Here is a 24,445-nt window from a genome sequence, read left to right as displayed (position 1 = left end):
ATTCAGTGGGACCTTTTGAAGCAAACGTTGTCCCTCCCTTCCAAAAAGGTAAGAGGAATAGCTTCCAAGATCAAGAATTTTCTCAAACACAAACAGGTGTCCAGAAGAGCCTTAGAAAGAATCCTCGGCCTTCTCCAATTCACTTCAGTAACAGATCTCCTATTAAAAGCCAAACTCAAAGACATCAATCGAGTTTGGAGAAAGAGAGCTACAGTACCTTTAAGAGACAAGGTCTCGAAGAACCCCTCTGTCTTGAAAATGAGACTACGCCCATGGTCCGAACCGAAGAACCTCTCCAAATCGGTTCCTCTACAATTCCCACCTCCACAAGTGATATTCCATACAGACGCGTCTCTAAGTGGATGGGGGGATTACTCCGAACATCAGATGTTTCAGGGCTCTTGGTCACCCGCCATGAAACAGTCCCATATCAATGTTCTCGAAGCCATAGCAGTGTTCTTGACCCTGAAGAGACTCTCTCCTCCGAGGTCGACCCACATCAGAGTAGTGTCAGACAGCACAGACGTAGTACACTGCGTCAACAGAGGCGGATCCAAGTCACCCAACCTGAATCAGATCCTGGTCACTATCTTCGCCTGGGCAACAGAAAAGAACTGGTCCCGGTCAGCAACTCACCTAGCGGGAGTCCAGAATGTGAGAGCGGACTCACTATCCAGGACGAAACCACTGGAGTCAGAATGGTCTCTAGACATAATTTCATTCCGGTGGATACTCAGGCTGGTTCTGGGCCTCCAGGTAGATCTATTCGCAACTCAGATGAATCACAAACTTCCTTGTTATGTGACTCCAACCCTGGACCCTCAGGCTTATGCCATGGACGCATTAACCCTGGATTGGAACCATTGGAAGAAGGTTTACATATTTCCCCCAGTGAATCTTCTAATGAAAGTTTTACACAAACTACGCTCCTTCCGGGGGGCAGTGGTTTTAGTACCACCTCACTGGCCAAAGAATAGTTGGTTTCCTCCCCTCCTCGAGTTGAAACTCCGTCCCTTCTGGATCCCGTTCCCCAAACTGACCCAAGTAATCCAAACTCACTGTGTCAGATTCCTCAAGGATAGCCAAAACTCTAACTTTTTGGACTACATGAAGTTTGCAGCTCGTAGAGACGCGAACATTGACTCGGAAAACGTTCTCTTCATCGAATCAGACAAAAGGGACTCGACAATTTGTCAATATGATTCGGCCGTTAAGAACTAGCAGGTTTCCTAAGAGTTCAGACCATACTCGTATGCCTCCGAATTTAGCCATCTCTTTCTTGAGGTTCCTATTGGACAAAGACCTAGCAGCTAGCACTTTAACCACGACAATTCGTCAATATGATTCGGCCGTTAAGAACTAGCAGGTTTCCTAAGAGTTCAGACCATACTCGTATGCCACCGAATTTAGCCATCTCTTTCTTGAGGTTCCTATTGGACAAAGGCCTAGCAGCTAGCACTTTAACCACCATCAAGTCAGCTTTGAAGATCTTCCTTGTTGGGTTTAACATTAACCTAGCTGATTCCTATTTCTCATCTATTCCAAAAGCATGTGATAGGCTTCGACCTTCGGTTCGGCCACAAAAGGTCTCTTGGTCTCTGAACGATGTCCTCAAACTTGCGACGGACACGGACAATGAATCCTGCTCTTATATCACTCTTCTTAGGAAGACTTTATTTCTAACGGCTTTGGCCTCAGGTGCTGGAATATCAGAACTAGCAGCTCTCTCACGAAACCCGGAAAACATAGATTTCCTCCCTTCAGCCGAAGTACTCCTTTCTCCAGATAAAGCTTTCCTAGCTAAAAATGGGGATCCGCAAAATAGGTGCTCCCCTCGGAAGATTATCCTTCTTCCCCAGGATCCTTTCTCTGTGTCCAGTCACTACTCTCAGAGCCTTTTTAGCTAGAACTGCCACCCGGTCGTCTGGCCCCTTGGTTATCAGGGAACAAGGAGGTACTATTTCCATTCACGGTATCAGGCAACAAATCCTTTACTTCATTAAACATACTAATCCGGAATCATTTCCCCAGGCTCATGTTATACGGTCAGTAGATACCTTCATCAATTACTTCCAGAACAGGGACTCTGATGACTTTAAAAAATATACGGGTTGGAAATCCCCTATGGTTGTCAAACGCCACTATCTAAAGAACTTACAGGCCCTTGAATACCCGACGGTGGCAGCGGGGAGTCTTATCTCTCCCCATTAATCTCTTCTTCTTCCTTTCTTCCACCTCTTCTCTTCTCCCTCCTACCCGCCACTCACACCACGTCGCCACTCTCCTGGGTAGTTCGTTAGCCCTATGATATTTGCCATGTTTAATTCCTATGGTTTAACTGTTATTGTAGTTACTGTTCCTTTAAGGTTTAGATATGCTTAGACATGTAAGGTTTGATGCCTTTTGCATTTCGACACTCAGTTGATTCCTTGTCTTCATATTTATTTAGCCTTACGTTCCCTATGTCATTTGGCTAGTTGGTAATTTGAGGTTTACTTACATTATTATATTATATTATTGTCTTACATGGTGTTTGTATTCTCTTCATTATGTTATTACTTTATTGGGCTTGGAAGGCATTCTCTGGTACATTTTCACCGGCCGTCACAGGTCGACCCAGAAAAGGGATTTTGACGAAGGAAAAGTCTATTTCTGGGGAGAGACCTGTGACGCCCGGTGAAACCCTTCCTGGTTATTTTTGTACGGACCCACCCTTTCCTTGCCAAGCCATATGTTCTTGCAGAAGGATGACCTAGAGGGCGTTCGTGTTGGGTGATGATGGTGTGGTCCAAGTGTGGTTGCTGGGGCCTTTGTTACGGCCCTTCCCTTTGATGAAGGGATTATCTAAATGGAAGACAACCTGTGAATAGTGGTTTTCACACACCCCTGATGTATACACGACACCCACAAGGTGCTCGCATGAGGGTAGTAACCTCTGCATTCCATGCTTTTATCTTTCTCTGGTATATTTGGAAGATTTATATCAAAAAATTGTAAAGAAGGACTCTTTTCACCGGGCGTCACAGGTCTCTCCCCAGAAATAGATTTTTCCTTCGTCAAAATCCCTTAAATGTACGTATATTAACACCCTCACTTTACATTAAATTTTGATCTATTATACCTTCAATTAATTTAATTACTTTTATCTATTTTCAGCTTATTATTTTCTTTTAATAATATTTGATTCCTTCCTGCATAATAAATTAAAATAAACATTTTATTTTAAAAGTAAAAATAGACTACAATATGACTCTTCCAGCAAGAAACAAATTCCTGCATACTCCAAAACAATTCGCTATACCAACTGAAGATGTAATTAACAGCAACCCAGCCCCAATATTTGCTACACTGATCAGTCTCTCAACTGCAACATTCCCCCAGAGAGGAAATGATGGAAAACCACTAGGCGTAAAGACGAAGAGATCACAGAGCCCTGTTGGTGTCACAGGTCGTGAAGAAGGGGCAGCTCCCTCGGTACCTCTGTCAGTAGCAGTAGAAGGTCCAAGAAATATTCTGCCTACTGCTACAGTGGAGCTATTAAGGTCACGGATAGATTGATTGACAATCTCAACCTGTTGAGGAGTCTCATCATTAGGCAAAGGGGAAATGCATACATTTCTATTTGATCCCACAGATGTTGGAAAGTATCCTGGAATACGGCATGTGGATCTAGTACTGGCGAACAGTACAACGGAAGCTTCCGGTTCACGGACGTCGCGAAGAGGTCTATCATTGGCGATCTTCACAAAGTCATTACTTTGCTCAAAATCCGAGGATCCAAAGACCACTCAGAACCAACTACCCGAGTCCTCCTGCTCAGTTTGTCTGCCAAGATGTTCTTTTTTCCGGGTATACATCAAGCTGACAGGGAGATAGCATTGTCCTATGTCCATAATAGGATTTTGATGGTAATTACAAATTTACCATGAAATAAAACCTTGCTAGTTTAGATAAGCTCCAATGATCGTGGTGATGCTCATCAACACTATCAAGTAACCCAAAAGGAGCTGTTGGAAATGTTGAAAGTGGCACAGTCGGTCTGATTTGGACCACAGCCAAAGACCAAGTGGTGTACCCAGTAAGCACCCTACCGCTCTTTTGTTTTTGTCTGTGAAGAGCATCAAATTGGGGAGAGAATAAAGAACTACACCTCTGAGAAGGTTCGAATCCAAAATTCAGAAACTTAGGACTGTTGGGCACTAGATGCTCAACAAGGCTAGGTGACCTAGAAGACACTGCCACAGATGGACTTGTAGCGAGCTTTGCATCAGTAACTGACCAGCCATTTCCTTCAATCTTGTGTTTCATACCTGTGACAGGAAGACTTTCCCTTGTGTCTATCTGCATTCCAAGAAATGCCAGGTTAGGTTTAGGGATCAAAGAGGACTTCTCCATGTTACCAAACCCCCAGATTGTGGCACAATTTGAGAAGCAAGTCTCAAAACCTGTCAGGACTAGACAATCGTCTAGATAAGCAGGACGACAAAGGACACTGGCATGTGCCCAACCTCAACTAGGGTGAACATTCAGGTGAACACCTAAGGGGCCTGACTGCATGCAGCACAACACCAAAGAATAGCGAACGTTCTGTGCTGATCAAAACTTAGGTACTTTCTTGGAAACTGATAGCAAGCTCGTCTAGCAAACTAGCGTGGAGACTCTTGAAGTCATGCAAGACCACAGTGATAAAGCAATGGGTAGCAGGAAGCTTGTGTGAAAGCTGCGAGCTCTGGACAAATCAGTTACGAGGAGCCAGAGCTCTCTGGTGACCAGTCACTCTAAAGTGTGAAAAAGATTTGCCCAAGGTATGCTATCCTTGACAGGTGTGCTAACCTGTGATTCACGTTCTACCTCATGAGATAGAGAGCATGAATGTGACGCAGATAGTTGGGCTGAGAGCACAAGGTGTTATGCTACCCTTCTAACCCAACTAGGTGAGCTAAATAGCGAGGCAACATAGGTGACTGTGCGAGTTGGAGATTTATGAGTCTCCGAAAAACCTCACTGGCGCTTATGAGCAACCTGCTGCGAAGGCGTTGCCAGGGATACCCTAATGAACGCTAGCTTAGAGAGGTGAGGATAGGGTGTCTATCCCCGGAGGACCGAGCTCAGCGAGCACACTCGCTCTGAGGGAAAATATGCTGACGAAGTACCCTGGTGAACACTATCCCACAGGTCCTCATACGTAAAAGGATCTGCTGCCGACAAGTGGCATTAGCCCAACTCTCATTGGTCTAAGAGTCAGTCTTCGTCCTTAAACTGAGCTGACAAGGGAAGGTGAGAAGGCTGGAGCTCCTGGTCAACCGGCAAAGGCCGCTATGCCAAAGGCTAGGAGGGCACTTGAAGTGACCATTCTGAGTGTGCCTATGAACAACTACTACGTAGGTGCCTTTCCTCTTAGAGCCCTTGGGAGATAAAAGCATTCCTGATAATTATGCAGTACAAACTGAGCACCTGCTCAGATTTGTATTGTATAGGAATCCCCCATTTTACTCACTAGCTAATCTAATCTTCATGCTGTACTTGCTGGAAGTGAAAGGGGGTTAGAAGTGTTACTCCCAGGCAAACAGGGGAAAGAAATTAATCTAGAGTAGTTGACAGGGATGTGACCTATAATGAACAGGAGCGACTGGACACAGACAACCACTCGAGCGAAGAGGTGGGTTCTGCGAATGTTTATTATGTCATGCCGTTCTCTTAGGAATGTATGAATCCAAGTAATTCATCTATTGTTGTCTAACTGTCTGAGAATGTGAACTAGAGAACAGGAGCTACTGACCAGCGAGAAATGTTAAATGAATTAACGATAACAAGCATAGAAGGAAATGTTCCGACAATGTTTAAATGTCAGTTGCGTGGGAACATCCCAACAGTCCCTAGCTCAAAGAGCAACTGTGTGATCCAGGCTTCCATTGAGTTTGGATCGAGCTGCGGCGATCCCGAGTTGCGTTGCAAGATTGAATCACACGGCGATGATAGATTGGTAGTTTTGAGCCAAACTCTTTGGTGAAAGGATGGCTTTCACCTTTGGCACTGCGATCTGGCCTCACTAAGAGTTTGGGTCACGAGGCATTGAGAGATTGCTTGTTTGAAATACTGTGAGAAAGGTTCTCACCGTTGGCACCATATCTAGGTCATGAGATGTTGAGAGATCGCTTGTTCCAAGCGTATCTCTCCAGTGAAAAGCTAGCTTTCACCTTTGGCCCTGCGTTCTAGGCTCGCTGAGAACCTGATTCAAATTGCTTGATAGGTCAAGAAGGGAGCAAAAGATCGCTTGCTTTGAGCAAACTCTCAGGTGAAAGGATAATTTTCACCTTTGGCACTGCAATCCATGCTAGTTGTGAGCTCGAATCTCATCGCGATGAGGCAAGAGATCACCTGCTCCAAGCAACTTTGGTGATAGGCCAGCATTCACCTTTGGCGCCTTGATCCAGGCTAGATGCGAGCCTAAATCACCTTTAGCGCTGCAGCCCAGGCTTGCTAAAGCTAGAATCTTGTCACAAGGTATTGAGAGATCGCTTGGATTAAGCAAAACTTGCACCATCAGCTACTGTCAAGATCTCCAAGGAACTCGAAGAGCCAGGGCACTCTACGTCGGAACGAGAGAACGCTTTAAGCTGCCGGGATAGATAAATTGTCTGGCTAGGCCAGCAGGTCTTGATAGCGACTGCGTCCGCCGAAAACCCCGAAGGGTCGGCAAGCCCTGAGGGAGAAAAAGGCAAGAATATCTCTAAAGTGAAAGGCTAGCTCACGCGTAAGTGCACTGAGGGTGCCAAGAGGTAGCTTATAAAACAAACCTCCAAAACCGCCTGATCGCTGACCAAGGCTGACGATCAGTCGCAAAGTAACCGTTTCCAATAAGCAAGGTTGCAAAGATGAATCAACAGCACTCCCTAGCATGCTAAGGATACTTATTGCTCACATGTGTCCTCCAATGAATAGGTGTACATAGACAAAACAGACTCCCTCTCTAGAGGTTCTCTGATCCCAAGACTTCAAAGAAGTCTAACTCTAAGGCAGTAAAGGGGTTTTCATTTAATCAACGTAAAGAGTTAAGAGGAGTTATGATATAATCAAGACTCCAACTTCAGGACAATATTTCTGAGGTGCTAACGCATCAACCAGGAAGAAAACATGAGAAAGTTTCATTGCCACACCTAGTTAGGAACGCCCGTCTTCGGCCACACTGAGATCAAAGTGAAGAAAGTTTTAGTTAGTCACTTAGAATCAAAGCATTGCCAGACAACCAGTTAGCATACAAACAATCTTATTTTATGGAGACAGCTATATGCTTTGCTGTAAATGATCTGCTGCTGGAAATAATGGCTAACAAATGTGGTATCTTGATATTACTTGATCTTAGTACTGCTTTGGATACAGTTGTGCATGGACTGCTACTTAATAACTTTACAGTCCATTGGTATTGAAGATCAAACTTTTGAGTATCTAAAAGACTAGTTGGTTGACAGAAACTACTGTGGACGAATTGGAAAGTCTCGCTCATCATATGAATCATTAAGCAGATGGATACCACCTGGGAAGTGTATCAGGTCTAATCTTATTTTGTATCTATAACATCAGCCTATCATAAGTACTATAGAGACATGAAGTGAAGTCAACTATTTACATATGATTTGCAATTTTACTTATTCATAAATGATAAAGATGATACTAATAAAACCTTACACCACATTCTTACTAGTGCTAGGGAATGAATGACAGTTAAACAAGTAAAACTAAATGAAATTAAAACTGAATTTATGGTGGTATGAAAGAAAATAAAGCTTAACAAACTTGGGAGACCATTTCTTTCCCATCTAGAGGGGCTGCCGATGGATCTGGAAGTCCATTGATGGAACGGATGCAGGCTAGGACCTACCAGAAGGCGTGTTCTGACTCCTTCCTCTCATCCTCTGTAAGCTTAGGGCTAGCGGCTGCTGGCAGAGGGTTGTCCTTGAGATCGCTTTGCCCTTCCACGGCCGAGCTCTCATCCATAGGAGCCCGGTGTGGGTCGAAGTCGTCAACTGTATAGACTGGGGATAGGGAGACTACCGGGGAGGTGATCGCTTCCGGCTGCCTGGGAGGCAGTGAGGATGGAAGCCTGGCTGAGGATTTGGGGATGGTGAACAAATCCTTCGGTTCCCTCCTACGAGGCCGGAGGTCCTCTGTCCCCAAGGGCCTAGAAGACTCCGTCGGCTTATGGGTGGAATGTAAAGCCATTGCCATACAGGGTGAATCCCGTCTGGTCGCAGGTCGTGCCTCCTCAGACACTATCTCGACCTGTAAAGAACGGAAGGAGTCTCCATAGGAAGTAACCCTATCCTCCTTGGGGGCGAAGGATGAATCTTTTTCCTTTCCCCCTTTGGCCTGGCCTGTGGCGTCTTGAACTGCAGGGGGCTACTCTGAGGTTCATGCCTAATCTCCTCCAGAGGTCTTTTGCGAGGGGATGATAGTCTCCCCTTGCCTGAAGGACCCGCCTGTGCGCATAAGGTTGCTCGGGCGCATGGCGCGCAGTGTGTTGTTCGCGCGCATGGCGCACAACAGGATGTTCGCGCGCATGGCGAGCAACAGGATGTTCGTGCATATGGCGTGCTAAAGGATGAACCTGCGCGCCATGATCGCTATTTCGTTTGCGCGCGCCAAGTCAGTCGTGTGCGCCAATTTGGCCGTGCGCACCAATTTGGCCATGCGCGCCAACTTGGTCGTGCGCGCAAGAGCTCTCAGGTTGGTGAGAGAATTCACTGCTACGCTCACCCGAAGGTTCACGATAGCTTGTGTTGTGTGAGCGCGAACGATCAACACAACGAGTTTAACAACTCTCTGTCATAAAAAGAATGACTCTGGTCACGAGAACCCAAAAGTTCAGCGTGAACTGTGTTGCGCGAACCTGAAGGATCAACGCAACGAAAAACCGGAATTTCTCTGTCATGATACACCGAAGTGTTAGCGCGACTAGAGTTACGAGAGCCCAAGGATTCAGCGTAACTCAGGTTACGAGACCCCGAAGGATCAGCGTAACGAGGAATCGAGGTTCCTCTGTCACGAGATCCCAAAGGATCAACGTGACTGACAGTACGAGAACCCGGAGGTTCAACGTTACCGTCGTTACGAGAACCCAAGGGTTCAGCGTAAGAGAAACCCAAAGGTTTCAAGTCGCGAGAGCCCGAGGGTTCAGCGTAAGGGAAACCCAAAGGTTTCAAGTTGCGAGAGCCCGAAGGTTCAGCGCGACGGAGACCCGAAGGACTCCTGCTGTCATGAGAACCCACAGGATCAACATGACGAGAGCCCGAAGGCTCACGATCACGCCAGTCCAAAGGGTGATCGTCACGAGACCCCGAAGGATCAATCTGAGGAGAACCAGTAGGTTCAAAAAGACGTCTCCTCGCAGCCCGAGGAGAAGAACGCCCCGGGTAGAGAGGGGTTACCCACCCCTCCACTCTACGAACCTCCGGTGAGGAACGTACAACAGACTCCGCCCGAGGGGGAGACTGATTAAGATCAACAGATAAATTCTCCGCAGGGGAGGAAAGTTCGCCCGAAGGAGAGCTATGCTTATAACAAGGTTCTCTTTCTGCCCCTGGAGGAGAACCTAAAGCGTAATGAGATTGCCGATGCTCAGAGGCAACCTTCTCTCGCGAACGAGAGAGATGTTCCCCCGAAGGGGAAGCTTGCCTTGGAGAGAGCCCTGCCACCGCCCCTGGTGGGTTAGCTAACTCCTCGGCGTCGGAACCAGACCCAAGGTTTGGAAAAGAACAGGCGCTCCCTGGGGGAAGAGAAGGACCCGACTCACCAGGGGAGCCGCCATCCACGTCTATCCCACTGGGTTGATCTGGAGTCACAAGCCCTGCGCTACTGCTCGACCGTACCCGGATTGATTGATTTAAAGTTTTCAGGGATCCTGACAACTAAGGTCATCGACGGCAGTAACATTTGATTTATGTAAACAAAAATAAAAAATAAAATAAAATAAAAAATAAAAGAGTATTCAATTAAAATCATAAAAGTTGAATGTCATAAAAGTTAAATATTTTTCAGAAGACCTGCTTCTGAAATAAATCTAAAAATGCCACTTGCATGGTAGGACACATCATTTCCAAGAATCTTGGCAAGGATGAACCTGCCACCCTCACCTCGAGCCTCAAACAAATATCTATTCCTTAAGTTGTTATAATTGAGGCATTCGGTCAACAAATGCCTCACTGTTAGAGATACTAAACAGTCGTCACAATACGGTTGGTGTTGGCCCTTCAGCAGAAACTCGTGTGTCAACCGAGTGTGACCAATACGGAGACGACAAAGAGACGTCTCCCATTTTCGGGGCATCATATTATACCTCCAAGGAGATATGACATTTGTTACCTCTCGCATTTTATTCCCATCTAGGCTATCCCACTGCTGTTGCCATTTATTGCAAACCAATTTCTTAATGTCAGGTAAGAAATCATTACAGGGAATGGGATACCTTCTTGGCAGCAACTTGGATGCAGCCTTCTTAGCCAGTGAATCTGCCTTCTCATTCCCAGACACACCTACATGTGCTGGAACCCAACAAAATTGAACTGTTATACCTCTCCTTACAATAATAAAAAGCCATTCTAAAATCTTTAAAACTAGAGGGTTATTAGAATTAAAAACTTCTATAGCTTGAAGGACACTCCTTGCATCACTAAAAATTGTAAAATTACCCTCCTTCTCCAACACTATTTTCTCAATAGCGGTAATATGCCATACAGTTCGGCAGTAAATATGGAAGCGGTCAGAGGAAGTGCACCTCTACAATTAAAACCATTACTATGTACTCCAAATCCAACGCCAGTATCAGATTTGGAGCCATCAGTATAGATAAAAGTTGATCCTCTATGTTCTTTAATATGTTCATTAAAAAAAGACCTGGCTTCTAGGTCTGACATATTCTTCTGATCTCCAATAAAATATTTACAAAAAGATATCTCTGGTAACTTCCATGGAGGCGTTGATGATACCTTGAATGGAAGTACCTTACTTCTAATTATATCCGGACTGTTTAATAATCGTTTCACCCGAAAGCCATAGGTTGAGGAGAATTTGGGTGCAACTCAAAGTATGATGCGTGTCTTACAAGGCTTGCAGTCTGAAAGGCTCGAGAGTTAGGGAGTCTTTGCAATCTAAACCAATACCGAATAATGGAAGACATTCGGTAAAGGTCTAGAGGTAACTCTCCAGCATCAACAAGGAGACTTGGGATAGGTGAGGTTTTAAAAGCTCCTGTAGACAATCTAATACCTGCATGATGTATCGAGTCTAATATTTTTAACCGGCTTGGGGTGGCTGAAGAATATATTTCCCATCCATAACTAATTTTGGAAAAAAATCAAGGCCTTGTATAATTTTAAAATAGTATTGCGGTCTGCCCCCCATGATGTATGGGACAATACTTTTAATATATTCAGAGCTTCAACACATTTAGCTTTTAACGCTTTTAAGTGAGAAACCCATGTAAGCCTACAATCAAATATCAAACCTAAAAATTTAGCTTCACTTGCACATGGTATCCGTTAACCTTTAATGTATATATCTGGGTCTGGATGTACTCCCCGGATACGACAAAAATGGACAATGGTAGTTATACTTGTCGAGAACTTAAATCCATTCATGTCAGCCCACTGGATAATTTTATCAATAGAGAGTTGGATTTTTCTCTCAACCATTGCCATTCTAGTGCCAGCAAATGATATTGAGAGATCATCCACAAATAATGTTGAGAGAACATCCCGGGGAATGACTGAGGATATCCCATTAATTGCTAGTGCAAACAGGGTTACACTCAGCACACTCCCCTGAGGAACTCCTTCTTCCTGACACTTACTCTCTGATAGAGTTTCCCCCACTCTCACTTGAAAAACTCTATGCGAAAGAAATGACTGAATAAATAGTGGTAGTTCTCCTTTTAATCCTAGTTCATGAATTGTTTTAAGTAGACCATATCTCCATGTAGTATCATATGCCTTTTCAAGGTCGAAAAAACTGTCACATGGTGCTGTTTGGAAGCAAAGGCTTCACAAACAAGAGGACTCAAGTCTTATTAACACATCAGTTGTTGAGTGCATTTTTCTGAATCCACATTGAATCGGTGATAAAATACCCTTCTTTTCAAGGTACCACATCAACCTTACATTGACCATCTTCTCCATGATTTTACATAAACACGAAGTCAATGCAATAGGTCGATAGCTTGCTGCTAAAAACTTGTCCTTACCAGGTTTTAAAAAGGCTAAAATAATGGCTAGTTCCCAAACACTTGGGTAACTATGATCATGCCATATTCTATTAATAATACTTGAAATAAATAACTTTGTATTAAAATGTACATGTTTAACCATTGCATATGGAATTCCATCAGGTCCAGGAGCTGTATCGTTGCAAGTAGCGAGTGCGGAATCAAGTTCTCTTTCAGTAAAAGGAGAATTATACGATTCTTCCCTTCCTGTTGCAAAATTTAAAATTTTCTTTTCTTCAATGCTCCTGTACTGGTGACCAAGAGCTGCTACACTCTTGCACGATACATTTGAAAAATGGTCAGCCAGGGCATTACTAACTTCATTTCCTTCAGTCACAAACTGACCATTCACTTTCAACACTGGTGGTGGGTTCGGGGTAAATTTGCCTGCAATTTTTTTTTTAATTTTCCTCCATACAGAAGATGGTGGTGTTCTACTATTAATGGAGGAAACAAAAGCCACCCAAGATTGGCGTCTAGCTTCTTTCATGGCACGACGGAACTGTGCTCTACACTTTTTGTATGATATCAAATTTTTATCAGTACGGCGTCTCCGCAATCTAGTCAGGGATTTTCTGGTGGCTCTGTGCAAGATTGTTAATTCTGAGGACCACCACGGGACTAATCATCTTTTGAATAGTCCTGTGGTTTTGGGAATCGAATTGATTCCTGCTGTATGAAGAGTTCCATTCAGTAGGTCTATGGCATCATCAATACTTTCAAACTGTTCTGCTCTCCCTTCGATTTCACTTAGCTCAGAAAATTTAACCCAGTCTGCCTTGTCTAGATTCCAACGTGGCGATCTTTGCAAAGGCGGACCCTTGTTGGTGTTTATAATGATTGGTGCATGATCACTAGTATGCCAATCATCTAATGTCCTCCAATCAAAATCAAGAAGGCAGTTAGAGCTTGCAATTGAAAGGTCAATGCATGACAAAGTACCTGTCTGAACATGGAAGTGCGTGGGCTCTCCTGTATTAAGAAGCCCCACATCCTCATTCTCCACAATTGATAAGATAATATTGCCCCTTGTGTTGGCCAAAACATCACCCCATAAAGGATGTCTACCATTCATATCCCCCAGTAAGAGAAAAGGTTGAGGGAGTTGTTGAATGACTTCTGCTAAATCATCATATAAAATATTATCATTTGGAGGTAAGTACAGAGAGCATATTGTATATTTTCTCCCTATATCAATTTGTACAACAACTGCCTGCAGGGTTGTCCGTATAGACATAGGTATTTGGGGAACATCTCGACGAATGTACATGAGACTTCAGCCATGGCTCCCTGCTTGTTGATTATATGGTGTTCTATAGCTAACATACTCTCGAGGACTAGGAGTGTTAGAACCAAGCATACTTTCCTGTAGACATACAATTATGGGGGAATGCTCATGAATTAGGAGCTTAAGTTCTTCATATTTCGCCCTCAAACCCTGACAGTTCCATTGCAAAATGGAGGAGAAAACTATGGATTATTTCTGGAAGACATCTTGGATGAGGTCTTCCCATTAGCAGTTTTTAATCTAACATTATTACCAGTAGGTTTCTTCAGAGGTGGTCTTGTTATGTTGGGTTTTACATTTGTGTTTTTCTTTGTATCCTTTTTATCTATTTGTTGAGGTGGATGGTGGACCTCAACTTGAATTTCTGATTTATTCAGTTTATCTTCTGGTTCATTAGAAACATCAACAGACAAAACATCAAATTTATTTGATGTCATAACCTTAACGTTTCTAATGGAGGGTGGAGAGAGAGATGGAGGTCTCTCTCTTTTACGATTAATAGATGGTGGGATTCGAGGTTTTTGCACCTTTCCCACAACAGGTGCATCAGGTAAGTTAGTCTTAAGTGGAACCTCAATCAGATCAGGCAAGGACATGGCCTGAGAGAGGTTTGTATTATTTTTTGTAATGGCGGCTGAAGGCTGTACAGCAATGGGCAATGACCTAGTGTTAATACACCGTGGTAAAGCCTCAGGAGGTAATATGGTTACCTCGTTATTTGACATTTTGTCAGATAGTATACTTTTTTTTTTAGCTATTGGCAGCGCTAGGTTGATTTGATTTTAATGCCTTAGCATATGTATTTGATTTATTTAATAGTCTTTTGGCATGGGTCACACTTATATGTTCTAAATTTGATTTGTTGAGGGCAGCTTCCTCCAACTTATATAGCTCGCAGCTCTTGTCTGTGGATTTGTGATTCGAGCTGCAATTTAAACACCTGGCTCCAAGTGCACACTCTCCATGGTAAGTTTTGGAGCAAATACCACACATCTTCTCATATTTGCAAACTTTGGACGGGTGCCCAAATTTAAAACAAAGCATTGCAATGGCTTCTGCTTGAAGGGTCTTACTTTAATCCTTTCGTTCTCGATAATAATATGAAAAGGTACATCAGCATCCTGGAACGTAAGGATTATCATTGATGTACCTGGGACTTTATGAACTTTCCATACATTTAATGGACACATGGCCAGTATCTCCTCCTCTGTAAAATCATATAGATCTCTGTTAAAAACTACGCCCTTTCCGTAGCTAAAATTTAGGTGGGGTTTGACATCTAACTTAATGTCATCATTACTTATTTTCATATTGGACAATATTACCGACTGTGTACTGGATTTGGCATGGATAAGGAAACTATTTTTTCCGAAACGAGATATATAGCCTGGTGCAATAGTTCCTACTTTTTTCTGAATTAATTTGCATATTTTAAAATAATTCCCTGTAACCCCCTTTGATTCAGCTATAAGCCACATCGGTGGTTTTGGATTTCTCTGGGAGGGCATAACTAAATCTGCGTCTTTTTCCAACCAGTCGGCAGGCCTGTACACATCCAAATCTTTTGGTACCTTATCGCAGAAAGCGGCCGCGACATTCAAGTTATTAATTTTAATATTATTCAAGTTACTTATTGCACTAAATGCTTCGTCATAACTACTATAAGATATCCATGAATCCCAAGTTTCAGCTTCAAGTTTCATCCTTATTTCTTTTATGCATCCATAGCATTCAAATGCTTTACATAGATCATCATAATTTGTCTCTATTGAAATTTGTGTAACATGAAGGATTCGAAGTTTCCTCGTGTTACCAAAATTACTCGATTTTGAAATATCAGTAGAATGGTCCTTTCCCGTTCCAGAGGTCATCAACAGAGCTTTCCCTTATCACATTAGCAGAGGTCGTCAACAGTGCCGGGGGAGAGTCAGCGTATCCAGGGGATGGGGGTTTGTTCCTTAAAGAATCCATTAGACAAGAGAGAGAAAAGGGTTAGTTTGATGTACGTGCTCGAGAATGTTAGACAATCACACGTCGGAAAGGAAATTTGCACTCTCCACTATCGGCACAATGAGAGTATACTTCCCAGATGGTCCACTCCATACCCTACCCGAAGGATAGCATCAAAACAGATATAGAGGCACAGGTGTAAGCTGAACCCGCCTGTTAGGACTGAGACCAAGAAATTATGGAATCATCCTCCCCATATCTATGATGACGGGCTTCTGGCCAAAAGCCGAGAGTCCTACCCCAAGCATTGGATCCCTCTGGATTCCAAAGACCCAACACTTGAGAATAGTTCCGCCAAAAAGGTCCAAACCATCTTCGGGATGGCTGAAATCATCCAATACTCTCACATATAGCTTTGAATGCAAACACCTCCCAACCGTGATACCTCCTCCCACTCATCAAAGCAGGCAGCAATAAAGGATGTATGAACATCCCCGCCGGGGCTACAATGGATGTAGAAACATCCAAGCCATAGGAGAAAAAAAAAAAAATATATATATATATGTACATAATATATACACATTATAATGAGGGAAATTTTTCTCATAGAGTTTGGAAAGCAAGACTAAAGAAAGTTTATGAAATTAGGATAAGGTCGAAGTAATATTGAGAAAAAGAAAAATATGAAAGAGAGAAATTTAGATTCGAACTGGGGGAGCAATTTCCCCAAGTTCGAGAGCCCTCTTGCCCGTCACCAAGCTTCAGCACGGGAATGAAGTGCCGTGCTAAAGCTCAATGACTTCATCAAGGCATTCTCTCATTAAGAGGGGGCCATACCCCGGAAGGGCCTGGTCGAGGATTAGCTTCGGGCAGAGATTTAGGCGTAGAGGAAGCAGAAGCCCGCGATTTCTTCGATTTCGAGGAAGACCCCGAAAGCGAAGATTCGCGTTTAGACTTCTTCTTCTTCTTACGCGCAAACCTCTCCCACTGGGAGGCAGGCCACTCCCTACACTTGGAACAGGTGTTGTCCCGCGAACACTGAGTTCCCTGGCAAGCCGGGCATAAAGGGTGTGGGTCCGTCTCCACGGACGACGTGAAGGTGCCGCAGCGGCGGCCTTCAATCCCTGGACATGTCCGCATAGCGGGACAATAACCATACACACACAAAAGAAAAAGTAATAAAGTCAAGGCAGTTTGTTTAACGGGAGAGAGAGACGGCACGTCTGCACTCTACCGAGCCAAAAGTAAAAGTGGTTACTCAACCGACAGGTGTGAGTAAGCGGGGTAGCTAGTCTACCCTAACCCCCTCCCGCTAACTAGCGGATGGGGTAATTATCCCTCACTAAAATTGTCTAGGCTGGTTTTCAGCATTGCCAAAAGTAATACAGTACCCTACAAATAGCGAAGGTTTGTATCTGTCGGAACAAATTGTTTTTATAAAGAAGTACCTGGATGGACATTCTGTATAAAATCTTGTGATAAAATGTGTTATTACCAGGATTGACTACTGCAACTCCATCTACCACAATCTATCAAAAGAGCAACTTAAGAAATTACAAAACATAATAAACAGAGGAACAGGACTGATAAAAGGTACCCAACTCTGAGAAAGGATCACTCCTACACTAATTGATTTACACTGGCTGCCTATTAAAGCAAGAATTGAATTTAAAATATGTACAATAATCCATCAAGTTATCAGAATCAGACCTCCAAAATAAGAGAATTGCTACATACTGTGCAGCCAACAAATCGTGTTGACACGAGAATAGTTACAGATAGTTTCAAATTATTCCATTGATTAATTGATTGATTTTGATTTCCATAGCATCCTGGCATCAAAGATCACTGATGACTCGATATTAAGGCTTTCAAGAATGAACTGAAGACGTTCTTGTTTTCAAATTGCTTCGATAGTGTGGATGTTACAATTAATGCAGAATGCGCTACTCTGAATACCTAAGAATGTATATAACAAACAGGTCTTGTAGGTGGACTAAAAGAAAAGCCATAAAATGAGAGAGAGAGAGAGAGAGAGAGAGAGAGAGAGAGAGAGAGAGAGAGAGAGAGAGAGAGAGAGAGAGAGAGAGAGAGAGAGAGTAAAGGCTACTCATGAATGGCTGAGGCATGGCTCAGTGACAATACCCTATCAAGCAGGACAATGGCCTAGAGACTGACTGTATATATATATATATATGATCAGAATCCAAGTCCCTCTCCACCCAAGCTAGGACCAGGGAGGGCAAAGCAATAGCTGCTGATGACTCAGTTAGTAGACCTATAGGCTTCCCAACCCCCCACCCTTAGTTCACAAGGATGGTGAGGTTGCAGACACTACTTGAAACCTATCGTGCTTGAGCGGAACTTGAACCCTAGTCTGTCAAATTGCCAGGCAGGGATGTTTCTTTGGTATGCATACTCATGTTAGAGTGGTAGTGTCTGGAAACAGCTGATAAACATAAACTTTATGAATGAAAGAAAAGGACACATCAATATTAGCTAAACAAGAAATTAATACATAAAGAAAAAACAAGTTCAGATATGATGATGACGATAATGTTTTGTACAGTACTACAGCATGTATATTCATTTATCTTTGGTGCTCATATATTGGATGTCAAAACAAGCGATCAGCTGATTGAGAAAATGCTGTGGATTTTCAAAAGTTAATCACCACTTTTCAAGGAAACATAAAAGCACATTTGATAGGCTTAACGACAAATTTGCTTGCTAACGGGGTTGTTACCCCCTTCCCCTGTCGTTAATGGGGGAGTACCTGTACATATAATACTGTATAATGTTTTCCAACTCTTCTATAATGCTATTTTTCACAGTTTAAAGTGCCTATTCATATGAAATGTCTAAATCTTCCGTTGACAAACTGTTCAGTTACTAACCTGCGATCAACGCACTCTCTCGATGATGCTTCATCCAACATTTCTAGCTGCAATGTCTGAACTTCTTTCTGATGCTGTGACCTCAGTGAAACAAGTTCTTTTACTGCTTCTTGGCGGGAGGCTCTTATATCATCCAGACGGGAACGCAACTCGTTGGCTTCGGCCTGCCATTTTGAGGACTCACGATGTAGAACTAATTTTTCACTGCAATAAAATGCCATAGATGAGCCAAAAAATCATTAAAGAGAATAAGATTCCTAGAAAAAATCTTCAATATAATATATCAGTAAACAATAAAAGAATACATACAGAGAATATTTTCACATAATACAGCTTTAAAAAATGGATGACAATACTGCATAATTTGTACATGTCTGAAAAGTCATTCTATAAGTTGGGAATATTAAAACTATTTCCAAAATTTCAAAAAAGAATACGAAAATTGTTGAATTCTTTGTTATCAACAATCAAAAATTTAATGGTTCCACTTTCAAGTAGAATAAAATATAAATTCTAAAAACCATTTGTATTTTTCCTAGCTATACAAACTTGAATCATTTAAATGCTTACTCCTAATGTTGATTTTCTACGACCAGACAATAAAAAAGAAAAACGTGATTCAATTGTAACTATAATAGATTACTTGGCAACTCCACTGCAGGCTCCATAATATCCTGGTCAAAGACTTGTGGGGTGGTTGAGACGGAACCTTTGCTTAAACAACTAAGGTTTGTATAGTTAGTAAAAATGCAATTTTCAAATTTGTAATTTACTCCTACGTGGATCCAAACTTCTGAGTCCTTTAAATGGGAGTCTTTCTTAGGTGGAAGAAAGTTAGGAAGGGGTCACTCGCTCTAAGACAATTACAATAGTGAAACCAGGCATTATGCAAAAGTCAAAAGTAGGTAGGTGAAGACTTTCCAATAGGCTCGTAAAGGGGTGGAGCTATAGTCTCTGTACCCTCTAGGTTCGGACTAAGAGGTGAAGCTACATCAAAATTAGGCATCAAAATATCAAATTATGAGATACAAACACTCACAATTAAGAACTTGTTATTCTCACCCGCATTAGTGTGTGATCCAAGCAAGTACTCCAGGACTCATCTTGCGAGTACGTTCAGACTTGATGCACATTTCATACCCATCTAATATAGAGAATAACTGATACCATGATAAAAGGTTAGGCATCCCATAAGAATGTAAGGTAAATTAATTGTTGAGCTGCAACAATAAGACCTAAAGAAAAAAACGTCCAATGACAATCTTTTAGTAGTGGCCTGAGAAGGTGATCTGTCTTCTCCAGACACCTGCACTATGAACTTAGGATACAGAGTGGTTCTTATGGAACTCTAAGGTTGTAGCAAGACGATGGACATCATGTGCTCTATGGGGGACACATGGTGAACACTTCCCCTGAGGATTTATATGCTCTTATTATAGTTTTATGCAAGCAAAAAGAGATGGCATTCTTAGATATTTTCTTTTCGCAGTGGCTTCTGCTCACAAATAAGTTCAGAAGTTTGGTCCTATGAGAGGTTCTTCTCTTCAGATATTTTCTAAGATGGAGGCTTGAGTTCCCGAAGAAAGCAAGTCTATTTAAAACTTCTATTGAGAGCAGATAGTTTCCATTTAGAGGGGAGATTAAGCTATTTCAGTTTAAAACGTGGCTCAAGGCCAAGTGGTAGCCTTTCACCACAGTGACTGAAAAGATATCTCATTCTTCAGAAACACTAAAAAGTCAGTAATCATGGGAACAGTGGCTTTGACTTGAGCAATAATCCCCCTATGACACTAACCAAATAAAGTAAGACTAGATACACCGCTTTCATTTCCTAGTAATTGATAGGAAAGGCCTTGTCCTCCTGAGACCACAGACCTTAAATATGCTCCTTTCGCAGGTGAGCACCCCACCCTTGACATGAAGCATCCGAGAACAAAAGGAATTCCAGGGGGAGAAAACTGTACGGGTGTTCCTGCTAACAGATTCTGCTTCCGCAACCATCATTGAAGATCTGTCACTACCTCCTGGGGCACTGACAATAGGGTTGTATGGGGTCGAATGTTTGAAACCACCAACTCTTCAGAGCCCCAAGTACCGAGCAAAGAAGCATCCTCCACAAGGGCATTAGTTTTTCAACAAGGTGAGGTGTCCCAGAAGCTTCTGTCAAGAGCGAGCTTGGAGCGGTTCCTCTTCCAGGAAGGTTTCTGACACTTTCTTGAATCTCAGCACCCTGTCGGCAGATGAAAATGCTCTAGCTTGGGCCGAGTCAATTCCCATGCCTAAGTATCTGATGTTCTGTTGAGGGACAAAGCTGGACATCTCTACATTCAACTGAATCCCCCAACTCCTTGCAGAAGTTGAGGAGAAGATCTCGGTACTGTGCTAGCAAGGCTCGAGACACTGCAAGGAAAAGCCAGTCATCCAGATACCTCAGAAGCCTGATGCACATGGTATGAGCCTAGGCTGAGACAAGGGCAAAGTGCTGTGGAAAGGCCGAAGCACAGCACCCTGAAGTGGAAGATCCTGTCTCTGAAGGGGAACCTTAGTATAGTTCCTTGACCCTGGATGGATGGGGAACTGAAAGTACGAGTCTTTCGAGTATGTGGTCAACAGGAAGTTGTTCATCCTGATGGCCTGAAGAACAGTGGCCCTTGTTTCTATTTTTAACCTTGTTTGTAAGACAAACAGGTTCAAATGGGACAAGTCTAAGATGGGTCTCCAACCTCCCATTTGCTTCTCTACCAAAAAGAGATTGCTGAGGAAGCCTGGGGAGTTGTCTAAGACTTCCTCTACTGTACAGCTCCTTACTCTAACATCTTGGACACCCCCTATTGTAAGAGGAGGCCCTTTGCAGATCCCCTCAAATAATATGATTCAACCGTCAGTCTGAGTCAAAAGGGGTGGGCAGTCTATGAATGAGATAATACCCTGAATGCAAAACTTCCATGGTTCAGGGATTGGCCTCGAAGAACTACCACTTGTGTCAATGGCTTTGTAGGCATCCCGCTACTGGTGGTAAGTTGGGATATTTGCCCTCCCTAGAGGGAGCCCCTACGGCCACAATTTCTTCGGCTGGAGGAGTGTCCTCTATGGAGAAAGGTGGGCTGAGGGTCTTGCCTCCTAGGCTGCTGGATGTCTGTAAGAGGAAGAAAGTGCCTTTACTGATTACCCTGTTTAAAAGGTGAGTTCCTTTGGGGCTGTTGAGAGACGGACACAAATCTTCTTTGGCGCTCAACTTCGAGGATCTACTCGCCTTGAGTAAGTTCTCTGTGGCCAAGATTTGAGTGATAAACAAGTCCAGTGCGTCACAAGTCTGATTTGATTGGATAGGATTATAAAATTTAGGGCTCAAGCCAAGCACTGGGGCATCAAAAGGCATTCAGCCCTATAATACAAATTCATCGGCCATACCCATACACTAACACCAGTAGTTATCATTTCAACATATAAAACCACTTTCGTACAAAATCTAAATGTGTAATAACAAGGAATTAAAAAGATGAAATAAATAAATTAAGATTAATTAAATATTGTGATACAACCCAATACTCTGTATAAACTCTTTCAAGTTCAGGGCATTACATCCTTTAAAGGTTTGTCCCTGAAGTGTATGAGCCTTCCTCTGAAGATAAGAAACAGGACAATCGACTAAAACATGTTTAATATCAATTACCACTTGACAGGTATTACAAAGAGGGACCTGTCTCCCTACCCCACTCGTCCTTAAATAATTGTGGGTTGCATGTGAATGGCGAATACGCAGCCTTGTTCAAATGATGTTATCCCTTCTACTTGTAGAATTACAATATGACAATTTATCCTCTGAAGGGTGGATTTGTTCAATTTTGTACAGTATTGGTGGTCAGTTCAGATCATTGAACCTGCCATTTATTATCATAGTGAAAATGTATCTTACTTTTAAGATTTTTGCAAGGAGTACTTTTGGGGAGGGGTTAAGTAGCCCTGAAGCTTCCTTAGCTCTCTTATCTGCTCCTTCATTCCCATCCACCCTAACATGGGCAAGGACCCAATAGAAGTGAACACTGATATTCTTCCTACACTAATAAAGTACTAACCACTCCTGCACCTCATCTACTAGATGATGGAATGGCATAATTTGTTTTAATTGAGAGTAAAACTACAGAATCCATAAAAATTGTGTAAAAAACTGTTTTGATTACCATTTTAAAAATATGTCAACTACGAGAATTATTGCATACAGCTCAGTAGTAAATAATGAACAAGAGGATGGAATTTTCCTTCTAATAACTATATCCTTCACTCCACAATTGCACTATCAACTCCTGCAGGCAATTAGGAACCATATGTAAAAACATTTTTCCCCGGATGTTGAGTAACATGATTTAAAAATTCAGTTTTCATTAACTACTGATTAAGGTATTTTTCCCTCCTGCCATAAAACATACTTTAACAGGTTAATTACACCAAAAGGGAAGACTTAGGATATCCTACAAATGCTATCTGTGATGTTAGTACCAAAAGGGGAGACTCGGGATATCCTACAAATGCTATCTGTGATGTTAGTACCAAAAGGGGAGACTCGGGATATCCTACAAATGCTATCTGTGATGTTAGTACCAAAAGGGGAGACTCGGGATATCCTACAAATGCTATCTGTGATGTTAGTACCAAAAGGGGAGACTCGGGATATCCTACAAATGCTATCTGTGATGTTAGTACCAAAAGGGGAGACTCGGGATATCCTACAAATGCTATCTGTGATGTTAGTACCAAAAGGGGAGACTCGGGATATCCTACAAATGCTATCTGTGATGTTAGTACCAAAAGGGGAGACTCGGGATATCCTACAAATGCTATCTGTGATGTTAGTACCAAAAGGGGAGACTCGGGATATCCTACAAATGCTATCTGTGATGTTAGTACCAAAAGGGGAGACTCGGGATATCCTACAAATGCTATCTGTGATGTTAGTACCAAAAGGGGAGACTCGGGATATCCTACAAATGCTATCTGTGATGTTAGTACCAAAAGGGGAGACTCGGGATATCCTACAAATGCTATCTGTGATGTTAGTACCAAAAGGGGAGACTCGGGATATCCTACAAATGCTATCTGTGATGTTAGTACCAAAAGGGGAGACTCGGGATATCCTACAAATGCTATCTGTGATGTTAGTACCAAAAGGGGAGACTCGGGATATCCTACAAATGCTATCTGTGATGTTAGTACCAAAAGGGGAGACTCGGGATATCCTACAAATGCTATCTGTGATGTTAGTACCAAAAGGGGAGACTCGGGATATCCTACAAATGCTATCTGTGATGTTAGTACCAAAAGGGGAGACTCGGGATATCCTACAAATGCTATCTGTGATGTTAGTACCAAAAGGGGAGACTCGGGATATCCTACAAATGCTATCTGTGATGTTAGTACCAAAAGGGGAGACTCGGGATATCCTACAAATGCTATCTGTGATGTTAGTACCAAAAGGGGAGACTCGGGATATCCTACAAATGCTATCTGTGATGTTAGTACCAAAAGGGGAGACTCGGGATATCCTACAAATGCTATCTGTGATGTTAGTACCAAAAGGGGAGACTCAGGATATCCTACAAATGCTATCTGTGATGTTAGTACCAAAAGGGGAGACTCAGGATATCCTACAAATGCTATCTGTGATGTTAGTACCAAAAGGGGAGACTCAGGATATCCTACAAATGCTATCTGTGATGTTAGTACCAAAAGGGGAGACTCAGGATATCCTACAAATGCTATCTGTGATGTTAGTACCAAATGGGGAGACTCAGGATATCCTACAAAAGCTATCTGTGCTGTTAGTAAACCGACTTCTCTGGCATCCTTTCTCAGCTGTACTTCCAAAGGCTTGGGTATTCTAGATCTGCTAGGAGCTCGATCTACAGGAGCCCTAACTTACTTATGGTTAGGATTGTTTTCCATGGTGATGGACTTGGCTGAAAACCTCAAACTCAATTCCTCTCTGAGGATGGAAAGGGGAGGCATGCCAAAATCCACATACAGACTATCAATGGGAGATGTTCTGTATGCACCAGT

General features: G+C 42.8%; 1 protein-coding gene across 3 annotated transcripts in view; it reads right to left on the bottom strand.

The window, feature by feature from the left end:
* The window catches only part of LOC137625403 (coiled-coil domain-containing protein 102A-like), a 291,278-nt gene that overhangs the window by 45,003 nt on the left and 221,830 nt on the right, over window positions 1–24,445 (bottom strand). For all 3 annotated transcript variants that reach the window (XM_068356292.1, XM_068356291.1, XM_068356290.1), the window contains exon 6: window positions 18,392–18,595. In XM_068356292.1, the coding sequence (XP_068212393.1) occupies window positions 18,392–18,595 (204 nt within the window). The remainder of the gene's footprint in view (window positions 1–18,391; window positions 18,596–24,445) is intronic.

The sequence above is a fragment of the Palaemon carinicauda genome, chromosome 32 (genome assembly GCF_036898095.1).
Source record: "Palaemon carinicauda isolate YSFRI2023 chromosome 32, ASM3689809v2, whole genome shotgun sequence".
NCBI classification, from domain to species: domain Eukaryota; kingdom Metazoa; phylum Arthropoda; class Malacostraca; order Decapoda; family Palaemonidae; genus Palaemon; species Palaemon carinicauda.
This window is presented reverse-complemented; position numbering and strand designations above follow the sequence as displayed.